Genomic DNA, 22,772 nt, shown 5'->3' with positions numbered 1-22,772 from the left:
AACAAGTACTGTCCCAAGTCTGAAGCACCATTTTTATTTGATGTTGTCAAAAGTGATTAACATTAAAATAAGTAATCTCTGATACAGTAGAAATTTAGTCTGCTACAAGTTTGGGATTGCATTGAGTTTCGCATGTGTGCAGGAGCAACCAACCTCAAGGATGGGAAAATTTGTCACGCCTGAAGGATTAATTAATTGCCGGGACGGTTTTTTTAGGGGACTTCTTGATAAAATGTAGCTGTCGTGCATGCATGGAGTTGAGAGAGAACGATGCTTTCCTGATGCTAGCCATGCTTCAGGAATGAAAAATCCGCTTAGTGCAGGCACTGTAACACCTGTCTATTTTGTCACTTCATCTCCAGCAAGTGTCTGCATTATTTTAATATCAGCACTGAAGGGGGTAGAATAAACTATGGAAGGAATAAAATTGGTAGAGCTCTACATCTGTCATCCACCAGGAGAGGTTTCTCTCAGGGTTTAATCAAAAATCAGGTTCTCTTATTCAACCTTAAGGTTTTTCATAGAACTTGTTAGCAATAAGCTGGTTTCATCCCTGAGACCATGTTGTTATTCATAGCCACTGTGAATTTTTTTGTGGATAAATAGTAATTTTGTTATAGCTTACATGTTTTAACCATTGGCTTATTTGCCATGTTCTGCCTTCAACTGATTACTTGCTGGATGTGGGTGTGATACCAGAGAGCATAGCTATTACAGTTCCTTAGAATTACCCTGACGGATGAGGTGCAACTATAGTTGGAAGTTCCTAGGAAGGAGTGAGGTGATCCAAACTTTTGTAAATAGATAACATTTCTTCAAAGCTGTGTACCGGTTTTGAAAGATTATTTATTCCTCTGGGATAGATGGCTACTGGGAGACCAGTGTCATCAACATCTGAGAAATCTGAGCTGATTCTGCAAGTCTGGTGGGTTTTGGTGTGTTTTTTGTTTTTTTTTTAGCCCTCACAGTGCTGGAGAAACTTCTGATACGAACAGTGGAAGTCAATATGATTTTTGTGCATCAATCAGTTTAATCTGCTATGATGCAGAACTCTTCTAACATCAGTGAAACAAACAATTTGGTCAGTTTAGTATTGCAGCTTTTGTTGAGAAGTTTGGGGTGAAAAGGAGAATTGATCCTGAAGCTAATTGTGAGGAAGAAGTAGTGTAGAGCTCTGAGGGAAGGCTGGAGGGAAATCCACTCTCTACTATTTGGAAGTTTTGTAGAGGAAGCAGATCACAAAGCTTTTCCTTCTAGAGGCTAAATTGCATGGAGTATCAAACTTGAAAAAATCCTTAATGTTTTACTGTAATGTTAGCAGTACCTGGAAATATCAAATCTCTTGGCTATGTCTGATGCTCCGTGGAAATAGATGGTGCTTACTACATGGACGTGTGCACTAAAATGAATCAGGATCTAACGTAGTAAAGCCCCCAAAGAGAGTCTTGGAATAACACCATTTTAATAAGTGGCGGTTCCCCATTTTGTGAAGTGGAGAGTTCCTTAAATTGATATTTCCCTTTAGGTGTTGCCTGTCAAGGTCTGGTGGATTTTAGTGTTTTAAAGATGCAATATGGTGCTCGGGTTGCAGCTTTACCACTTCCAGTCATTCCATAGTGAAGCTGTGTAACATAATTTATAAATGTGCAGGCTGGACTTTGAGGAAGAATCTGTAGACTGACTTGCTTTCAAATGAGAGATTTGTTCTTAGGCCTATACTTCAAATGGGGGGGGGGAAGGAGAAACGAACTTAGTAGGTGCGTTTTCTGACAACTCTTTTCTTCTCAGCTTGTTCCCCAATTAGTTCGTATTCTGAAGAACCTTATCATGTCTGGCTATTCACCAGAGCATGATGTGTCTGGGATCAGTGACCCCTTTTTGCAGGTAAGAACTGATGCAAGCAGCAATTGATAGCTTTAATTCTGGCACTGTGTTTTCAGACCTAGGTATGACAAGGTAGTTACCAGAGGGCAGCAGTGTTGATTTTTAAGGCTGTGTCCTTATGTTAGAGCTGACTCTGCAAATGCTCTTCGTCTACCACAGTGAAAGACATCTGAATTAGTTTAAATAGGCCTATCATTTTGTGCTAAATTATGGCAAAAGGGAGAAGAAACAAGTGTTGGTCTTGCAGGGCTGTGCCCAGTTGGCATTGGGTATATGTACTCTTAACAGTTCTGACTAGCACGGCATTAGCCTGTTCATAAAGATCTTACTGAGGATAGAACCGCTGAAAGGGTTGCACAGCATTGGAATAGGCTACCCAGGGCTGAAGTCTTTGAGAAACCTGTAGATGTAGAACTTAGTAGCATGGTATTTCACACTCCTCATGTAAAACACTTCTTTCAGTGATATTCTCTTTGCTTCATTTTACCATACAGGTGCGAATCCTGCGTTTACTAAGGATTCTAGGGCGAAACGATGATGATTCTAGTGAAGCCATGAATGATATACTTGCACAGGTGAGATTTGCAAAGTTGATCGGCTTAACTTTCTCTTTTAATTTGTTAATAACTTGGATTCAGCAGCACTGGTGAGGATACAGCTGCTGCCGTGCTGGGGTGAATTTTGTTGCCAGAGGCATGCGTTAATAGGTGTGATGTGTGTTTGCTAGGGATTGCTCAACTTCGCTGCCTGTTCTGCAGAACGTCACAAAGGGGATCCACGTTGTTTGCAGTGGAGTCACTTTTTTTTATTTCTTTATTCCAGGTTGCTACTAATACGGAAACAAGTAAAAATGTGGGAAATGCCATTCTCTATGAAACTGTACTGACTATTATGGACATAAAATCTGAGAGTGGACTGAGAGTAAGTTGCCTTTGCCGTGGCCTTTTTGTCTAAGCTTGTATTAGAATGAAATTTCTGTAGAGGACCCATGAGGTGAAGTCATTTCACCCAAAGATAGTTCCACAGATGTCTGTAGATAAGACTGTAACCTCTTCAGTAAGTGGTGCTTTTTTTTTTTTTTTTTTTTTAGAGAGAAAGCCAAAAAAAAAAAAAAATCCTGCAGATTTTCTCCTTGAATACAGCATAGAGCCTGTGCTGTGTTTGTCTTGGCTTTCCCTCTGATTGGTCAGGCTCCAGAGTTCTTTGTTATGCTTTTGGCCAGGAAGCATAGTACTAACTTTGACATGTTTTCTTTAAAATCATCTTGATGCTATGAAGATGACGAGCCTTTTTGATCGCTGACTTTCCCTAACTCTTTCTGCAGGTGTTAGCCATTAACATCCTAGGCCGTTTCTTATTAAACAACGACAAAAATATTAGGTAAGTTGTATGAAGTGTGTTCCATCTACATCCAGCTTAAAATGCGTGATAAGCAATTACACAAAAAGACTATGCTGAAGTAGAGCTTTTCATTAGAGTGTATTTGGAAGTGTTAGTGGGGTTAATATGGCTAACTAACTATTTTTTTGGCACATTTTCTCTGTCAAAGTCTTAACTATGGCTCTGCTCTTCTTAGTTGATGAATCTGGGTGTACAATCTAATTCTTAACACGATTTCTTAATCTACCTGAGTGTGTTTTTTCCAGTATTCTGTAAATCTCCTGTCTTGCCCCAGCTGGTCTTTGATGACATTCAGATTGGTGTGGGCAATATAGATTTTACAGGTTAGGCAGCGAGTTTTTTCTTGTTGCCAACAGTATGCAGTTAGGAAGTATTTGTGCTTTGGTCACTGGACATGGAATTGCTGCAATGCCAGAACGAAGTCCCATCTCTAGGCATTTTGACTGCAAATCATGACATAGGTAGAAGTCTCTAACCTTGAGAATTTGTGTGGTATTTTTTGTGTTATCTGTGGAGGTCTAACATTTATTTGCCTCGTCTTTTCAAAATCTTCCATGAGGACTGGGCAACTAACATGAGCCCAGCAACTGGGATGAGTGCTTGTCAAAGCAGCAGGATGTTGTCAGGCACGTTAGTTACAGTTTTGTATGGTAACTCTTCTATGGAGACATGCCAGACAGTCCTATGGAAGGTCCTCATTTTTTACTGAGGAGTACAAGAGAGCCCTGTTCTGTTGCAAAATAGGATTAAATTGGGGGTGGGTGGTTTTGTGCATAGAAATTAAAAGCTTACTTTTTTTTTTTTTTTTTTACTTTATGCTGTTATCCCAGATATGTAGCTTTGACATCATTGTTGAAAACTGTGCAGACAGACCATAATGCAGTACAGCGACATAGAAGCACAATTGTGGACTGCCTGAAGGATCTGGACGTCTCCATTAAAAGGTAAATGAAATGTCAGTGAAATAGACAGCCTGTGGAATGTGAGCAGGACATAGAGGAAAATGACAATAAAATTGGGGAACTTACAAGGAACTTATAAATGAGACTAGTCTTAATGCATAGTATGGTTCATGCTTCAATTAAGGTAACAAAGGTAATGAAGATGTGAAGTGACTTTCTTTGAGAAGCTGCTTTTATATTTTATGCATCTTGGGCAAGGGGAGGAGGGGAGATTCTGTTTGCCTGAATCTTTACAAAATAAAATCAACAGAGATCGGATGGTGTGTTCATAAGAATCAAAGCCTCCATAAAGTATGATCCTAGTCAAAATTATTCTGACATTCTTGGTGTTAACTTTTCTTTCCAAGACAAGCAAAGCAGGCAGTATCACGTTGTCCTGAAGCAGAGTTAAGCCATCCAAATAATTTTCTAGATTAAATTTAATTAGACAATGCTAGAATTTAGAATTACTATATTGTACAAATGGTTTGCTTATATGCTGTGTCCTGTTGTACATTCTTGGTGTTTGTGTGTCATTTAAATAGTGATGTGTTGTTACTTCTCTGAACTATGGGAGAGCTTGCAACCTGATACATGTCACTACAAGTAGACTTTTTTTTCCTGATACTCAGTCTAAACATCTTCCTGTTTACTCTCATTACTTCAGTTATGTTCCTTTTACTTGTGATAGTAACTTTCTGTTGTTTCTCTCAGATATTTATAGTAGTCTTGAATCACTTGATCTCACTTCTGCCAGACTACTATGTAGAGAACTGCGCTTAATTTTCTAAATCAAGTATTTCAGCTTCTTCATTGTTTGTTCTTTTTTTTTTCAGTAATCTCTTCCCTATTATTCATTCTGTAGCTGGTCATCTGAGCTCAGTGCAGCGTAAAGCAAGTTAGTGATAGGGACTGCTGCATCCCTTTTGCGTCATGTGGAAGCTCTGCTGGAGGCCAAAATTTCATTAACCTCTTGTTACATCATAAATGTATTTTGTTTCTTTCAGAGTTGCCTCTACACCTTGTCAAACTGATTAGATATGCCATACATGCTTATGCTGAAAGGCATTTTTCAAATTTATGCCTCTTTGAATCAGGTCTAGATGTTTAACAGCACTGCTTACTTAGATATATGTAGAATAGGAAACAAATTGAAACTGTCTTTCTTCTGATGCTTAGTTTTAACTGCTATGGGTATCATGTAATCTTGTTTTACGATTGTATGCTATCTCAAAAAGCAAATTCAGGCTGCTGTTGTTGTTTGGTGCCAGAGCAGTGTGAGGCCACAAAAGTATTTAACTGGTACCATTTAGGAAAACACAGGTGTGCCGCAAACAATAGAGCTTCATGTCTGAGTGCTATTGGAGGATGAAGCCTTTGAGTGATCCATCGGCAGAGCGTGATGTTGCCATGCTGACACTCATGCTGCTGACAATGCACTGCTCTCATTGAAGCAATATATTGACTGGATATCAGAGTTCCCTAGTAGAAAGCTTTAGGTGCTGAGACTTGAGAGAAAGACGTGATACCTGGTTTTGGTTGACATCTGAAGCATGGCCTGTTCTCATCATCTTTTAACCATTGCAGTGCATCTTTGGTCTATGTAGTGTAGTTCAGAATGGCTTTGCCATTTAAGTCAAGGCTTTTTTGTCTGTCTGCTTAATCGGATCAAATTGCATGATTAGGAATTTTGTGACAGAAATGAGACCTGTAATGTGAACAATATGCATTTAGATAAATGCCAGGTGTTAAGATTGCAAATTGCTTCTGTGCACCTGCAGTATTGTCATATATGCTATAATGTGACTGAAAAGATTAAATATTAATGTGGAAAATGTGCAACCCAGCTGGGTTACATGTAAGGAGTTAAGAATTAATTGGAAGAATGAAAACAATTCCAGTAATGTTTTCAAACAGCCAAAACCCTTGATGACAAGCTGTAATGATTTAGTTAGGTGTTCAGAATTAAGGTGAAAACAAGGACAAGGTAGATGAGGCACTGGGCAACCTGATTTAGTGTGTGTCATCACTTCACGTGACGGGGGGGTTGGAACTAGATGATAGTTAAGGTCCCTTCCAACCAGAGCTATTCTATGAAGAGACATTTATATTCTCTAGGTCCCCAGATATTAGTTGGGTAAAAAACAAGGTAACACATTCACAGGTCACGATACTGTAGAAATCATGCTTTCTGCAACAACAGGAAGATGCTGAGAAGCAGTGCTAGCTAGATGTTTCAGATTTTTTGAGAGCAAATCAGGTAGCTAATGCCCACTACCGTTGTGCCTGGTGTAAGGTGTTGATGCTTCATTAACATTGTGAAAATCTTAGCTGATCAGAAAAAAAATGGCTGTGTCAGTGTAGTGGCAGGTTGGCAAGCTTAACACTGGAGTTAAGCACAAACTGAAGTCTGATCCATTTGAAAAAACATCTGTTATTATGTAGACCTTAGGCCTTTTGGCATAATTTTGTAAAAGATCTGTTGCACAACAAACACTACAAAATCATTGTACACATGATGTAGTTCAGCAGCTCTCCAGCTGATTTCAAAGGGTAACTGAAATGGGGGAGGAAGTTCTTGATGTGATACAGGGTTCTTGTTTTTGTTGCAGTAGCCTATCTCTGTGACAGGCTACTCAAAGTTCCTTACGCTCAACTTGAGTATTTGTGTTCTGTATTACACTGAATGTTCAATTTTAAAGAATAGTCAGAATTGTTTAGTGAGGCTGTTTAATGCATTATATCGTGTTTCAAGACAGTAGTCTTCATTGAGAAAATGTGGGAAGGATGGGAGAGTCGTGCTACAGCTACAGAAGCTTCAAGTAGAAGGTCTAAGGACTAGCCTCTCACTTTTGGATGTATACAACAAGGAAAATCAAAGAGGCAGTACTCTGTTTAATTGCGGTGTCAACTTGTGGCAGGGAAGGAATGAAAAGAAAATTTCAAAAAGAGCACCAGGGTAATTTGGGGTTCTAAAAGTCTTATATAGTTCATCTGACAAGATACAGTAAAGCTTATAAGCTCTAATGTATTTGAATGTCTAATTGATGGAGAACAAAAAAGGTTCCTTGTGTGTTTAATATCCCTGAAGCTGGAGAAAGCTTGTAGCTTGTATTACTTTCTCATTGCAATTATGTCAGAGATGACAAGTATATAATTACAAATACTTGGACCATCAACCTTAGTGCTGATGGACTATGTTGAAAAATATTCCTAGCCTTTTAGGACATCTTAGGGGGACTCCACCTGCACCACTCCATACATTTATAGGTTTCTCTGGTGGGTATTTCTTGTCTGCCCATGAACAAGAAAATACTGGTACATATGGGAGGCTCTTCTCACAGGATTAATAAAGATTGCTATCTCAATTAAAAGATAAGTGCATTTGAGTATCTGGATTTGTTTACTTCTCCAGGTTGAATATACTTTGTTTTCTGTCCCTTGCCGTAGGCGTGCAATGGAACTGAGTTTTGCTCTTGTTAATGGGAACAACGTTCGCGGAATGATGAAGGAGTTGCTGTATTTCCTAGATTCCTGTGAGCCAGAGTTCAAGGCAGACTGTGCATCTGGAATATTTCTTGCAGCAGAAAAGTATGGGGTTAATTTGCTTGCCATTATTTTGTCTTTTTTTTTGTTCAGAATTATGAGCATTTTTTGTGTTATTTATCCCCTTCCCCACCCCTTAAAAGAATGTGTTGATCATATTTTCTCCATTTGCCCATTTGCTGACCTGTGTGTAGTTTATTAGTTTTTACCTCCTATGAGGAACAGAACACACCAGTGCTTCAGGGAATGGTAATGTTCCCTTGTGGGCAGTTGTCATATCATTAAACCAGTCTAGCATATTGATTTCTACTGTTCTTTGGAAAAGGCATTATGTAGACACCCTTCCACACACCTCCACACCCACTTTCCCCAATTAGGTGTACAAATGAAATAATCTTACTGACGTAGAGCCATTATAATCATCAGCCTGACTTTGCTTTGAAGTATTGTGTATGCAAGGTATAGCTGTGCTATATTCTACAGACTCGCATGTTTACTCAGCATTTCCAGTGTCAGCATTAATACAGAAAGTCAAAGAATGTGATTTTTTTTCTAGGAAGCAGTAAGCCAGGAGGTGACCAAAAGGGGAGGTTCTGTTAACTGTGGGTTCTTGCTGGTATTGAAGGCTAGGGGTTATTGCTCTGATTCTTTTTCTAATTTTGTCAGATATGCTCCTTCCAAACGCTGGCACATAGACACAATCATGAGAGTCTTAACAACGGTAAGTGAAATTGCTTGTCTTTTGTGTGACTTTTTTAAAAGAAAGAAATCTTGAATTCTGTAGGAAGCTATCACAGAGTGGGAGACGGCTATAAAGGCTGAGAGATAATAAATGTTACAATACGTAAAAGAAGTGCACTTATATAACAGTGACCTAAGGCAGCTAGTCAGAAAGTAAATATGACTATTTCATCTTTAGAATTAAAATTTTAGAAAATGTATGATTTCTGAAACGTGCAAGAAGACCGTGTAGCAGAGTTTGTATCGACCGAAGTAAGTGCGTTAGCTTCTAAGTCAGGGTAATTCTTGTGCTGTCATTCCAATACACAATCATTTCAAGAGAGTAAACACAGCACTAAGTGACTTGCAAAGAGAGAGAGTTGAAACAATTTATTGAAATTATTCCAAGTTGAGTTTATCAAAGCTTTTTAATAGAACTATAACAGCTTTCTAGTTTTTTTTTCCTTTGTGTTTGATTGTTACTTTTTTACTATGTGAATTTCTGTATAAACACCACAGTTAAGGTGGAACGGAGTAGTATTTTGGCAAACGAGGGGAAGAGAGTGTAACTTGAGTAGGCAGTGTGTTCTCTGATGTGAAGAAGTGGGAAGAGACTTTCTTCATTAGTGTGAGTGTTCAGATTTGACGAGTTCAGAAGCCAGACTCACTTTTCAATGTGCTGTTGTGCCATCCTGAAACTGAGAAATGTGGATTGCTCTGAACGGAGAGTTGATTTCCATTTAAAAGTTGGTTGTAAGTTTTTCTCTCGGAGGACTCCTTCCTGTGGCTGGTTGGGAAACCATTTATAAAGTTAAAGATATATTCACAAGACTACTCAGGCAGACTCTTACAAATAAATATCCTATCCAGTTTACCAGACTTAGGAGAATTAACACAGAACAATGTCATCAGCTCCTGGTTTTGCTAGCTGGGTTTTCACTTAATTGACCTAATTGAGCTCACTTAATTTCCTTCTTTTTGCACAATCTGTTTTCAGTTCCAGAGTACTGTCTAAAAGGCAGGTTTTGAGCAATGTACATCTCTCCTTCAGCAGCGAAGCTATGTGATTTATGCATTGCCTCACTTACTTTTCTGTCCCTGAAGTGGGCTTTTCAATATGATCTCCGTATTCCTATCATCTAACCGAAGAGATAAACGAGTCCCGGAGTCCCGTGCTAATTTGGTATAGCGTCTAGCTTTGAGGAAGTGATTGAAAAAACTGCTTTTTGCTCCCAAAGTGTCTTGTCTGTTAAATGGAAGGCATTTTCTTGTGTGTGTTCTGTTCCTTCTGTCGTATAGAAATAGCACAGGATTCTTATGTCCACATCCTATCCTCAACAGACAGTTCCAGGATATTTACAGTATGGCTTTTTCTAGCTATAGCTGAGTGAGTTAGGAGAATGTACTGTCCTGTACTTTTATCCAGCTGAGCCTGCTCAAAATCAACCATAAAGTACCTGAGGATGAGGATGTGGATTTTTATCTGTGTGCAGTCAGGCTTTGTGAAGGATAACTGTTGATGCTGGCTGTTACTGAGAAGTCAGATAGTGAAACCTAACAGCTTTTATTTTCCTCTTGAATACGTTCTTGCAGGCAGGAAGTTATGTTCGTGATGATGCTGTCCCCAACTTGATTCAGCTAATAACTAATAGTGTGGAGATGCATGCCTACACTGTGCAGAGACTCTACAAAGCCATCCTTGGTGATTACTCCCAGGTAATACCCAATACAAGCAACTTTGGTTTACCTGTTATTCTGCAATAAGTATATTTACTAAGCGTATCAAGGTAAGTCAGCATCATGCTGTCTAGTTCCAAGGGACGGACTGCAGAAGAGGCATGTCTTCTAAATGCTCCTGTTCTTCTATTTTTCTCGTATGAATATCAAATTTGATCAAGAATTCCACGTTTCTTATGCTATGGGAAATTTGTTTAGCTGGAAGGAGGGCTAAGCTTGCTCTGGGAGATGGTGGTGGTTTACTTGACACCAGAATGCATTTATCTAGGTGTATGATTTTTCTTCCAACAGCAGCCCCTGGTGCAGGTGGCCTCCTGGTGCATAGGAGAGTATGGAGATCTTCTGGTGTCTGGTCAGTGTGAAGAAGAGGAGCCAATACAGGTATAGCCTGAGAGAGCAAGCGTGTACATGGCTGAGGCTGGAGCTGCTTGATGCTGGCTTGATATCTGAGGGGAATGCTTGCAACAGTTACTTATTCATGGTGTCTACGATGGACCCTTGATAGGGAACTTGGTTGCATGCTACAGGCATGGGCAATATAAGCATAGCCAGCTTTGTGTATGAGGAGCATAGATACGCTGGGCAGAGCAGTGTACTTTTGGTGCTCATCTAGCTTGCACAGTATCTGCCAGGGTTTTAGCTGTGTATTTTGATGATAAACCTTCTTTTCAATATGCGGAACAGGAATTTTATCTTAAAATTGTAGTATCACAAGATATTCATCTGGATGCATCTGTTTCATTCATTGTGCATATATGCTGTGGGTTCACAAAGTTACTGAGGAGATAGGAAACACCTGTTAAGCAAGAAACAAGTTTTCACAGTATATACTCTGAAAGGTTTGCTGCAAAGCTTCTGTCTGACTCAGCCCAAACTTTTTGTACCTTTTCAGGTAACAGAAGATGAAGTTCTTGATATTTTAGAAAGCATTCTGATATCTAATATGTCTGCATCTGTTACACGAGGCTATGCTCTCACTGCCATCATGAAGCTTTCCACAAGATTCACCTGCACTGTCAAGTGAGTTCTTATTGGTGTTGTTCTGCACAGGGGTTTGTTGCACATATGCTGGCGTCAGTTGTCTTCAGTAGAAGTATTCCTTGGACATGTTCTACTTCCATGGTTAAGAGTCTTCTTACTGGCTTTTACAGTCCTCCTTTGCTTGCAGTCTGGAAGACTTCCACTAATTTGTGCTGTTTTATCTGTTTGTGGATGTGTCTACTGTGTGGGGACTTTTGAGTCACGTTACTCTTGCTTGAAAATTCATTAATGTGAAAGAAAGCCCTTTAAGTGGACTGTTCTTTCCAGTTGTTTTTTTTTTTTTCCTGATGGAGAGAGAAATAGCCTTGTTTCCTACTGATGGTTTGACTGTGAGTTGTTAAGTTTTGGTATGATATATCTTATGGTGGTGTATTAACTACCTGTTGACTACGTTGGAGAGGGACAACGACAGTTCAAAAACTGAAGTTGCATAGGTACTCCAGGAAAACAGCAGTGACTACTGTTTCAAATCACTAATACAGGACAGCTGTTGAGCAGGGTGTCAAATAATGTCTTCTGGATGACACACGCTAATTCCTTCCTCGCTGTTACAAATTCCATAGTGTGGTGTGTTTGTTTTGTTTTGTTTTTTGCCTCTCCCCACAGTCGCATTAAGAAGGTAGTTTCCATTTATGGCAGCAGCATTGATGTGGAGCTACAGCAGCGGGCAGTGGAATATAATGCACTTTTCAAAAAATATGATCACATGAGGTAAGTGTTGATGAGTTTTAGTGATTGAAAAGGCTAATAATCTGCTCTGATCTTCTGCATAGTATGTAGAGCTTTATCTTGTGATCCTGGTAGGAGTATAAAGAAGCTATAATTCCTCCCTGATCTCTGTAGGATTATTGAGTGTTTTAAGAACATAGCATATCTTGGGAGATTGTTTTGAGATCACTCTTTCCATCCCAAAATGCTTCACCAGCTCTGAGCTTGGACTTGGTTAATGTTCACTTTCAGATGTTGAATATTAAATTTGCTATCTAAGTGAGTGATTGCAGATAGCTTTTGCCATACTAGCAATACCAATCTTTAAGTTCAAATTGATTTTAAAGTGCCTTTAGAGTAAACATACAGGTATCTATAGACCTTTCCTCCTAAGCAGTGCTCTGAAATTGAGGTAGTTCTGAAAATGCTTTTCAGTTTTTCAGAACATCTTCTTAATTTACTGTTTTCTTGTAGTATCTGTTTAAAATATCAAGTTCTGCCTGAAAAGTCATAATCTTCTCTACACCACTCAGCATGCTTGTTTTACAACTCTTGGGCATGTTGATTTCCTTGTATGTTATCATTGAGAGTTTCCAGTTCATCATAGTTTTACTCAAGTGGTTGGTTTTAGCTGTCTCAGAAAAACACTCTGTTGCAATAACTAAAGCTGTAATTCTTCACGGAATAGTTGTTAATCTATGTGCGACAAATTATTGTTGATACATAGGAGCACTGTACTGGCTATTCCATGAAGAACATAAGATTGAAGATCTGGGAGTTAACTTCATCCATCCTTGATAAGATGCCATTTAGATTAAATGCTTTTTTGAAAATAGGTCTGATCTTTATTGTTTGTCTGATTTGGAAGCATCAGAACTGCCATGTTGTTCTAGTGTGGTGGAAGAAGTTAGCTTTCAGAATGGAGAGTATCCATTCTCAAATCTAGATAAGAACAGAAGAAAAAATGGGTGCCACTGGGCTAAATATTGCATGAGTTTATAGGGGCTTCCAAACCTTGTTTCAAAGGCTTTTCACAGTCAGTTTTTTTCATAAGCACTATCCTATCCTCTGTGTGTAGGATACAACATCCATATGATTTCATCTTATCTCTTCCCATGGGATTTGTGCAGCAACTAAGATTGTGCTCTTGGAAGAGTCACGTTAGTGAACTGCCTATGCCTTCACATGAGGCATTATGAATGTGTTAGGAAAAAATCTAATATGAGAGCTTTTGATCTGAGATAACCACTGTAGATAACAATATCTGGAGATCAGCTGGCAATAGCAGAGTGTGGTGTTCATAGTTTTGGGAAGCTTTGTGCTTCAGAAAAACGTGTGAACTTTGCTCAGTTTTATAAGAGAGCATTAGTGTTCCCCCCCCTCCACACACACACACATTCTAGTGTTCATTACAGTGTAAAGGTCGGTGTTTAATAGCTTCTGCTCGTTAAAACTTTGTTCATGGTCAAAAACTTGGCCCATTGTTGGGATTATTGGCACTGGGACACTTTTTCAGCCCCAAAAATGAATAGACAGTGGGACTTACTCATTTCATGCAGGCTTTGTGACTTGATCCTCAAGGGTAAGGGCCTTTCCTGTATTATAGACCAGTTTTCCCTGTATGACTTCCACTGCTACTTAGTTTTGATGTCAGGATTCTGGATCCTATGCCTCTTCTCCTTGAGTTTCTGTACCCTTTCAGGAGGGTGCTCTAGAGGACTGAACTTAAAAGTCTTTTGAAACTTGAACTTGGCTAAATGAGAGCATGGTGGTTTGCTTTTCCAGCTTTACCTATTCTGAGTGGTTAACTCTCGTGCAAAGGTAAGTCAATCAGCTGACCTTTTGACTCAGTTGGATACAGAACAGAAGAGTGAAATGTCCCGTGTCTGTAGTTGATCCACCATTGCTCAGTTCTTTAATCTTTGGCTTGTTATCCTAGCCCCATAATTAAAACTGTGTCTAGTGATAGCAGAAAACAGGAGGCAGGAGGGTTTGTTTGGTTTTCAACTGACAGCTATTGCGTTTACAGTGGCACAGAATGTCAGGAATTACTTCCAACCACCTCAGGATAACATCTAATCTTACAGTGCCCTGACAGCAGAAAAGGCAGGTTGTCCTGTGTATATCTTCTCTTGAATGTTTGAGTGTTTGGATTGGGATCCAGGAAGATGGCACAGTGTAACTATGTCAGCTTCTTTCAGGCCAGCCCTGCTTGAGAGAATGCCGGTAATGGAGAAAGTCACCACAAATGGCCCTACTGAGATTGTACAGACCAATGGAGAGACAGAGCCGGCGGTACTGGAAACCAAACCTCCACCTTCTGGATTGCAGCCTGGTAGCCAGGTAATGGAAACTGATCTAGGATAAGTTTCCACTGCCTGTCAGACCACAGTACTAGCCACTGCTCTTTAAACAGTAAGCTGAGACCATCTCCTTCCCTGTTCCTGCCTCTTTGCTAGTTCTGGCCTGGTGATGAATCTCATCACAACTCTGTTCTCATGGTTCTAGTGCCAAGAACGAATGTGTGGAAGAGGTTATTGTGGGGAGTGCAAGAGCATAGTGGGGTAAAGCCATATATATCCCCCAACCTGTCTTACTGTCCATGAACTCCATCCTTCATAATCACTGTGGCCCCAAGAGCAAGGAAGCTAGATCTCTCACAGGGCTTGGGAACATAGCCAAACTAAGAATCTCTCTGATCAGTCAGTAGGTCTTGTCTTTAATCTGAGAACAAGTGGAATCCATTGCATTTGTAAGGAAAAGTAGCAGAAAGATGGATATATAACTATTTTATTTTTTTCATTAGGCAAATGATTTGTTGGATTTGTTGGGGGGAAGTGATATAACACCTGTAATCCCCACTGTACCTACAAGCAAGCCAGCCTCTGCTGGTGGGGAGCTCCTTGACCTACTGGGAGACCTCAACCTAACAGGTAAGCAAGCTGTATCTCTTGAAAGTCTACATTCCCAGTCCTGGGGTGGGATGTCAGGATGATTGCCGAAGGTGCAAAGGCTGGTTAGTTCATCACTCTAAGTCCCTGTCTTCATGATTATTCTTGTCAGAATCCATATTTGCATATAGGTGGGAATCAGAGAATGACGTCATAGGTTGACTCTTAATGGTTAGATGATGGAACTCATGTTTTTGTGTTTTGTGTGTGTTTGTTTGCCTGGGAAGGGTGTGAACCTTTCCAGAGAGGATAAGAAGATGAGAGAAATTACTCTGTTTGAATGCCTGCTAACTCAGGAGGAGCCAGTCCTCATTGGGTAAAAGCAGAGAAGGAGCAAATGACAACATAAATAACTATTTTTAGAGCCTCTTATATAGAAATATGATATGCCTCAGTTGATAACTTGAAGAAGGAATAATTACTCTTCATTTTGTGACAGCTAAACTTAGTATTTTTCCAACATTTCTTGTAGGTTCTCCGGTACCTGCACCTGCACCCCAGATATCACAGCCTCCATTCCTGCTTGATGGACTGCCATCGCAGCCTCTCTTCAATGATATTGCTGCAGGTTAGGGGCATGTAAATACTTTGCTGAAGGTTCCACGGCAGAAGAGGAAGCTAGGGATAGAAATGAAAAGATTTCATTGTGAAGTGTAACAAAGACACTGGAGCAGGAGGGAGCGTGTTAAATCTTCAGAAGAGTTTGTGTCTGGGTGTAATGGAGATGACTTCTGTGATGCTGAGAATGGTCTCTAAATTCTGCAAGTCTCCTGATCATTATTTTTTTTCTGCAGGAATCCCCTCAATTACTGCATACAACAAGAATGGCCTGAAGATTGACTTCACCTTTGAGAGGTCAAACACCAACCCCAGTGTCACTGTAATCACGATACAGGCCTCCAACAGCACAGAACTGGATATGACAGATTTTGTTTTCCAAGCTGCAGTACCAAAGGTAGAACCACTTAGGGCAACTACATCAACAGGTAGAGGGCCACCTGCAAGTACTTCCTGATCTCTACTTCCATGTAGACAGAAGCATGCAGCATGGTTTAAAAAAAAGAATTTAAAAGCTGAGTTGCTAATAGGTTCTCCTAGTGCTCAATTTGGTCATCTCCTTTCTAGTCTGAAATTAAGGGTTATAAATAGAGTGGAATATGGGTTTCTGTTAGATTAGATTATATATGCTTTATATTTTCTATATTTTCATTATTTTCTAGGAAGATTGATAAACCACACCCTGGAAATTGTTGGGTCAATAAAAAAGATCAAAACTAGTATTTCCCTTTATTCTTAGTTTCTAAGAAATACACCATGTTCTTTGCAGTAATGAATACATGAAAACAATTCTTTGAAGCTTTTAGCTGCTTATAAAAGTTGAAACGAGTTCCCATATAGTAATTAGTAACTATCTTCCTACAAGCAGTGAAATGTCTGTCCTTGGATTTAGCTACAGCCCAAAATGCAGGAGCCCAAAATACAAAAACTGCCTAGTTTGTAGTTGAGCAGACAATTTAAGCAGGCTGTAATTGAAATATCCAAGTTTGGGAAAATGCATCCATTTGGGGGAATTTCACTTCTGGGAATTAATAATGTTCTAACTTCAGTTTGGGTAAGTTTTATTCCTGTCACAGGCAGGCATTAGGGAGAGAGATGGCCTCCTGAAGTTAGAAATGTGCTGAGCAGCCTCAGCTACTCCTTGAGTGCCATGTTTGAAACAGTGCTTCGCTGTTGATCTTGATACACTGCAGTAAGTCCTCATCCCCTAATATTCATGTCACCTGGATCTTCTTTATGTAGAAAGCAGGTGGGCCAGCATTTTGTTCTTTACAGATAGGGAATTGAAGAACTGATTATTTGACTTGACTTATTTGATTAAGCATCAACTTTTCTCTTTGCCCTTTCTTCAGACATTCCAGCTGCAGCTCCTGTCTCCCAGCAGCAGTGTCATCCCTGCATTTAACTCGGGGACCATCACACAGGTCATTAAAGTCCTGAATCCACAAAAGGTGAGTGATTCTGAGAACAGTTAAAGACATTGTCATGGAGTTGTGCATTTAGTTTTCTGTTTAGGCTGCGTTTCTGATAAGGTAGGGTTGCAATGACAATCATTTTGGTTAGGGTTATGAAAAAGTCAGAAGGCTGTGGACACAGGTTTGATCTCTTTGCTTATACTTTAAAACAGACTTAGCGCTTTGCTATTCTTTTGATTTTGTGGATGTCTTTTGCATCAGTGTGGTTGTTAAACGAGTTTCCGGATAGTTTCTCTAGAGGAGCAGAACCTGGTGTTTGTGTTGTAAAAATGAAGTCTGAAAGGGAAGCATCTTGCCATATAAATATATTTAACATTCCTTCTTGCTGTCTGCAGAGGCACTTCTTGTATGAAGTCTGTTACACTAAAAAATTGTTAGATACAATTTTTTTTCAAAAATTGTCTGTTTTTTCAAGTGACCTCATTTAATATGTGATGAGTATATTTTTAAATGGTTGAGGGGGAAAGTCTTTAGCTGTGATTAAACATAATTCCATTTGTTCTACAGTCTTCAGAGAGAGGCTTCCAAGACTGGGAGAAAACAGACTTGCGAGGGAGGGGTGTGGCCCACGGGTCCTCCTTAAGAGGCTTTGCAAGTATTCAGATGGCATCAGAAAGAAAGAAATAAAAGCTTTTTTTTTTTTATAAAAATCATCTTTTGTGGGACACCCTTGAGATCTTCCTGCTGTATACAGTTTAACACTTATGTACTGCTCTAGATGTTAAGTATTACTGCTAGACTGATGTCTATGTTAAAAAAAAAAAGTCAAAGATTTCACTGAAATGACTGTCTTCCAGTGCACTTTTTATGGTTCCCATGGTCTCCCCTCATTTTTATGTAGCAGTGTGCTCCCCTCTGCCTATAGTAAAGCACAAGAGTAATTATTCTGTCTCATAAATCTGATACGAATTTCCATGTATCTGAATCTCAGTAGTGCTAGAAATGACATGAAAGGTATTTTCAGAACTTGGGAGATTTTCAGAGCTTTCCTCTAAAGTGACAAAAGTCACAATACACCCATCTCAGATGGGCCACACAAGTTTGAAATATGTTTTCTTGCTGAAACATCAGAACTCCTGTGAATACTTGAGAATACAGAGATGTAAGCGAGTATTTCACTGCCCTCTGTGCTGTTTCCTAACTCTTCCATGTCAGGCATTCATGCATCTCTTACTGTCCTATGTACTTGAAGTCAGCAGCAATATCTAGCTTTGCAAGAATCCTGTCCACAAGATGGTGTAAGTTACCTGGAATGTTCTGAGGGAAACAGTCTGAGTTTTATTATTTAAGAGGTAGCTGTTCGTCTTCTCAGTGCTGTGTAAAAAAAAAAAAAAAAAAAAAAAGTATGTTCACCTTGAAATGGCCAGTCATTATGCTGCACTGACTAATAGTGAAGATGGTGGATGACCATGATTATACTCCTACAGTGGAATGGCCAGTTACCCAGAACAGTACCAAATAAAACAAATTGATACTGATTATATTGATCTACTGGTATAAAATTGGTGTTTATTAGTGATCGTTCCCTTTATCCTGAGGCTGGTTGAAACAGTTTTTATCCTCCTTTCCTCTCTCTGCTATTCTTTTTGCATATTTCACTGTAGGCTTTGGTATGGATAAAAGAGCCAGAAAAAGCCAACTTCTTGCTTTCCTTTTTAGGGTTTTTGACAAACTGTTTTTTGTAGTTGTGAGGAGAACAAAGAACCTGGCTGGAGCTCTGGCCTTTTATTAAAGGCTGCCTAGTATCTGGATGACAGCCAGACAACTTCTGAGCTGTTCGATCATTAACCCACAGCAGGAAGAAATGTTCTTAGAGATGCTTTCTGCAGTCTTTCTTAGACTGTTTCATCCAGTGCTACTGACCTATTTAATACTTGAAGTTTCCAGACCACCTCTTCTCTGAGTGAACAGCTAGCATGGGGAATGATACCTCTCTTTGTGCAGTGCAGCAGAGGCCAGGTCTGCCTCTTGCTTTCTTGTGTTGTTAATTAAGACTGTAAGACAGTTACTGTTGTGTTTAAGGACCTCAGTGTTTGTGAGAGCAGGGCCAGTGCAGAGATAGATGTGGGTGGAAGATGTGCTACAGTCTTTCTGAGAAAACTTGTGCCTGATCTGAGAACTACAGTGAACAAGAAACATCCTACTAGATTAAGCATTTATCTGAAGTGTCATAGCCTACCCAGCACATCCTTCCGTCAAGTTTTTGTTGGCTTTGTTTTGTCTTCATAGGGGATATGGGATGGGGAGCTAGAGTTGGGGAGATTTGCTGACCTTTAATGGAGACCTATTTTTTTTTTCTCTTGTAGCAACAACTACGTATGCGGATCAAGTTGACATATAATCACAAGGGCTCAGCAATGCAGGATCTAGCAGAAGTCAACAACTTCCCCCCTCAGTCTTGGCAGTGAGGCTCTGGCACCATTCTTATTCTCTCCCCACCCAATCAAAAGAACTCTGGGAAGAAGGTTGTGATCCTTGGCAATCCCCCAAACTGCACCATGGGCATGGGGAACAGATGAGACCTGCTGATGAGGAGGAATTTTCCTGAAGTGATTGCTGACTTTGAAGCATATCTGTTAAGACTAATCTCCTCTCCTCCGCTGATGAGGCTGGTGGCTTGTGGAGGCTACTCTGCACTCCCTCACACATGCATTCACAGCCAGAAGCAACATTCCCTCCCTTCCCATCCCTCTCCCCCCACCCCAGAAACACAGCCTGGTTGGAAGAGAAGTCTGGAATTTCTTGCAGGGAAACTCTGTCTCTGCAGCAAGTGAACAGCTGCCCCTTCTTTCTGCTGTCTTTTTTTCCCCTGGGGAGGGCATGGTGTGTTTCTGTTACTAGCTGGATTATCTTCAGGCACTTTCATCTGGGGCTCAGAATGGGGACTTGGAGAATATTAGGGTAACCTGCCTCGTTCTTCTTGTATCCCGTGTCTGAAGGGGCTGGAGGCTTTTTGTGGCCTATTCAGTGCATTACTTTTACACATACCTCTTAGTTATGTGATACATACTAAGAGCAAGTCAGGCCTTGGGACTTCATCTGCAAACCTGGGACAGTACAGGAAAAGAGGTGCCAGTGAAAGCTGATAAAATTGCTTTGGTGCTGTACTTGGAAATGAAGACCTTACACTTGAATTTTCTTTCTTTCCATCAGTGGTTGCAACCATGCAGATTCACAGTCTTCTGTAGCTTCCCCAGAAAGTGTGGTGATGTCTGAGAGATGCAGAGATCCAAGGAACAGCTGGTTTTCTACCACGGTTAATTACAAAGCTTTTTGACCCATCAGTTGTGGTTTATGGGTAGAAAAGATGTATTCAATTTTGTGGATCAGTCTTTGAGCAAAGGTCCTATTGCCTGCTGGGAGACACATCAGAGACTATGCTGCAGAGTTGTTCTTCCCAGTTATTCCAGACCTTCTCCCCAGATTAATTTCCAGAGCCTGTTGTAGACCCCCTGGATTCCATTTGATTTACTTCTGACTGGGATATTTGTGTTGTATCTGTAACATTGGCACTGAAATAAAGACCATGCGGTTTAAAGAGACCTTCTCCCATTTTGTTACTTAATTGATCCTCGTAGTTGGGTCCTTGCTCCCCTTCCAGAGAAATCTGTGTTAGTTCAGGTTCAGGCTGAAAGGAACTTAGCTTTTTTTTTTTTTTTTTTTTTTTGAATGAAAGCCTTTTTTTTGAGTACTTGGAACCAAAGATGTGAGGTCCAGTACTCTTCTAAGCATAAAGAAAGATGTATTTGGTTATGTTTTCTAGTGTAAACTGTTGTTGAGGGAGTAAGAGTTCTATGAATTCTACTGGAGGCAATGTATAGGATGTAAGGCACAGTGTGACAAAACTATTCAGGTGTTCAGCACAATCAGGGGATGAAGAGGGAATGATAGGTCTTCGTTCATTAGTATGCTAGTAAGTTGAAGGTACCCCAGCTTCCAACCACAAAACTTTCTTAAAAGAAACAGATAGCAGGCACATCTGCTTGATTTTCTGTTACAGGGCTTTAAACATGATGATCATTCAGTGCTCTGACAGCAAGCTTAAACCCAGCCCTTTGTGTCTGCAAAAGTAATAACACTAGGTTCCAGTCCTTGCCAGAAATATCGGATGAGTGATTCACAGTGCACTTAGGGAAAATTAAAGACCTAGTCTGCCCTTGAATCTGTAGTGGGAGGCCAAGAAAGGTCATTCAGTCTGTTTTGGTTTTAACACGGTAGGTAACATGATGTAGGACTGACTGTTTCTCTGACTTTAATTGTTGGTATATGGAGTAAGTTTAGTTTCTCTTGGAAGGCATTTTTGCTGCCTTAATAGGAAGACTGGTTTGGGCCTTTGGTTTAGCAAAGAGTTTTGCTCTATTGAAAGAGGCATCACCATAGGTTTATAAAATCTAGCAAGAATGATGTATGATTTCCTTAAAATTGACTGAGGGTTGTGGCAGTCTTGGACTGAGCTATCAGTGCAAAGATAGTACTTTGCTTCTAGCTAAAGCATCACGAAACAGGCAATCCTGAAGAAAATGGTTGAATCAATATCCTTTTTTTGGGTGCTGAGCATTTACTCCTGCTTTTATTGCACTTGTGACTGTTCAACACCTGACTGGCTCAAACTCCTGAGTGTGCAATGCTGAATGTGTTCCATGTAGGCTCTAGTGAGCTCTGAGGATGTCCCAGATAGCAAACTAATAGAAAATCTTTACCTTAGTTTCTGAAAGCCCCATGAGCTCTCCCGTTCTCAGAATTGTACAATGGTCACTTGTACTGAAAGTTGGTACATCTCAATTTCCATTCCTTTTTGCTGAGAAGAGCACTGCTGCAGGAAGATTAGATGGAGAGAAGGACATAAGTGGTCTCTCACCTGGCCAGTTTGTCACAGCATAACTGGGAGCGACTTGTCCCTCTCAGACTTGTTTTCTGTCCTCTAGAATAGGTGGATTTTGTTGTTGGTCTCTGATAAGCTTTTTGGGTAAATTCTCAGTTCTTGTATCCTTCAGCTGCCTTTCCACAGAAGTGCTTGTGTTTTTGGAGAATATGTTGTCATATTTCTGAGTCAAGCTCTAGGAGGTGGTGCATGTACCTGAAAGGCATTTTTCTTGAAGACATCCCTTGGCTATAAAGTAGTCCATTATAGCAGCTGAACATTCCTGTTATTGTCGGAGTGCTCTTCCTTCCCTTTCGTAAAGGATGGAAGGAAGTATTGATATACCCCAGAAAGAAGGCCAGGTTTCACAGGTTTCTGTCTGCAATACATGATATCATTGCTTGCTCCTTGACCCTAGATGCACCTCTTAATTTCTGTGCTGTTGCTCTTTCTTACTGGAGGGTACTCAACTGCCTCATAAAGCACTCTGAGGGCAGTGAGCCCCCCTTTTTCCACCAGAGGAATGGAACAGTTCTCGTAGGTCTGGTCAACAGTTTCCTTATTTTGATATAAGGGGGATATAAAGGGAGCTAGATACAGATTTCATGGCTAATCTTACTAATATTGGCATTACAGACTTTAGAGCTGGGAGCATTTGATTTTTTGTCTTGTTTGTTTGTTTTTCTTCAAGTTAATGTATTTTGAGCCAAGAAAGGACAGAAGGAATAGTGGCCGTGATGGGCCTGAAGGGAGAGAGGATGTGGGAAAATTTAACTCAATCCACTTTTTGATGGGACAAAGTATGGCCTTGAACAACTTTTTGAAGCAATAGCAGTGAGGGAGCTGCCACCTATACAGTACCTTGGATATTTAACTCAGAAGATGCTGAAACAGATGGGAAAAGTGACTTAGTCCAGTCCTTTCCCTGGGGCTGGTACTGGCTGCAAGA

General features: G+C 40.2%; 1 protein-coding gene and 1 non-coding gene across 4 annotated transcripts in view; both read left to right on the top strand.

The window, feature by feature from the left end:
* Nucleotides 1-20,504, top strand: part of AP1G1 (adaptor related protein complex 1 subunit gamma 1) — a 43,094-nt gene extending 22,590 nt beyond the window's left edge. For all 3 annotated transcript variants that reach the window (XM_072043832.1, XM_072043834.1, XM_072043833.1), the window contains exons 7-23: nucleotides 1,789-1,884; nucleotides 2,379-2,459; nucleotides 2,707-2,805; nucleotides 3,209-3,264; nucleotides 4,116-4,229; nucleotides 7,677-7,817; nucleotides 8,439-8,493; nucleotides 10,086-10,208; nucleotides 10,521-10,610; nucleotides 11,122-11,249; nucleotides 11,877-11,981; nucleotides 14,180-14,321; nucleotides 14,785-14,911; nucleotides 15,402-15,497; nucleotides 15,724-15,884; nucleotides 16,840-16,938; nucleotides 19,269-20,504. In XM_072043832.1, coding sequence (XP_071899933.1) covers nucleotides 1,789-1,884; nucleotides 2,379-2,459; nucleotides 2,707-2,805; nucleotides 3,209-3,264; nucleotides 4,116-4,229; nucleotides 7,677-7,817; nucleotides 8,439-8,493; nucleotides 10,086-10,208; nucleotides 10,521-10,610; nucleotides 11,122-11,249; nucleotides 11,877-11,981; nucleotides 14,180-14,321; nucleotides 14,785-14,911; nucleotides 15,402-15,497; nucleotides 15,724-15,884; nucleotides 16,840-16,938; nucleotides 19,269-19,370 — 1,815 coding nt within the window. In that variant the 3' untranslated portion in view covers nucleotides 19,371-20,504. The remainder of the gene's footprint in view (nucleotides 1-1,788; nucleotides 1,885-2,378; nucleotides 2,460-2,706; nucleotides 2,806-3,208; nucleotides 3,265-4,115; nucleotides 4,230-7,676; nucleotides 7,818-8,438; nucleotides 8,494-10,085; nucleotides 10,209-10,520; nucleotides 10,611-11,121; nucleotides 11,250-11,876; nucleotides 11,982-14,179; nucleotides 14,322-14,784; nucleotides 14,912-15,401; nucleotides 15,498-15,723; nucleotides 15,885-16,839; nucleotides 16,939-19,268) is intronic.
* On the top strand, nucleotides 5,581-5,667 carry LOC113844920 (small nucleolar RNA SNORD71). The gene has a single exon (XR_003499949.1). It is a non-coding gene; the product is annotated as a small nucleolar RNA SNORD71 (small nucleolar RNA).
* Nucleotides 20,505-22,772: the final 2,268 nt, after the last annotated feature.

Source organism: Anas platyrhynchos, chromosome 12, assembly GCF_047663525.1.
Source record: "Anas platyrhynchos isolate ZD024472 breed Pekin duck chromosome 12, IASCAAS_PekinDuck_T2T, whole genome shotgun sequence".
In the NCBI taxonomy this organism is placed as follows: Eukaryota; Metazoa; Chordata; class Aves; order Anseriformes; family Anatidae; genus Anas; species Anas platyrhynchos.
Note: the sequence above shows the minus strand (reverse complement) of the source record. Positions and strands in the feature narration are given on the sequence as shown.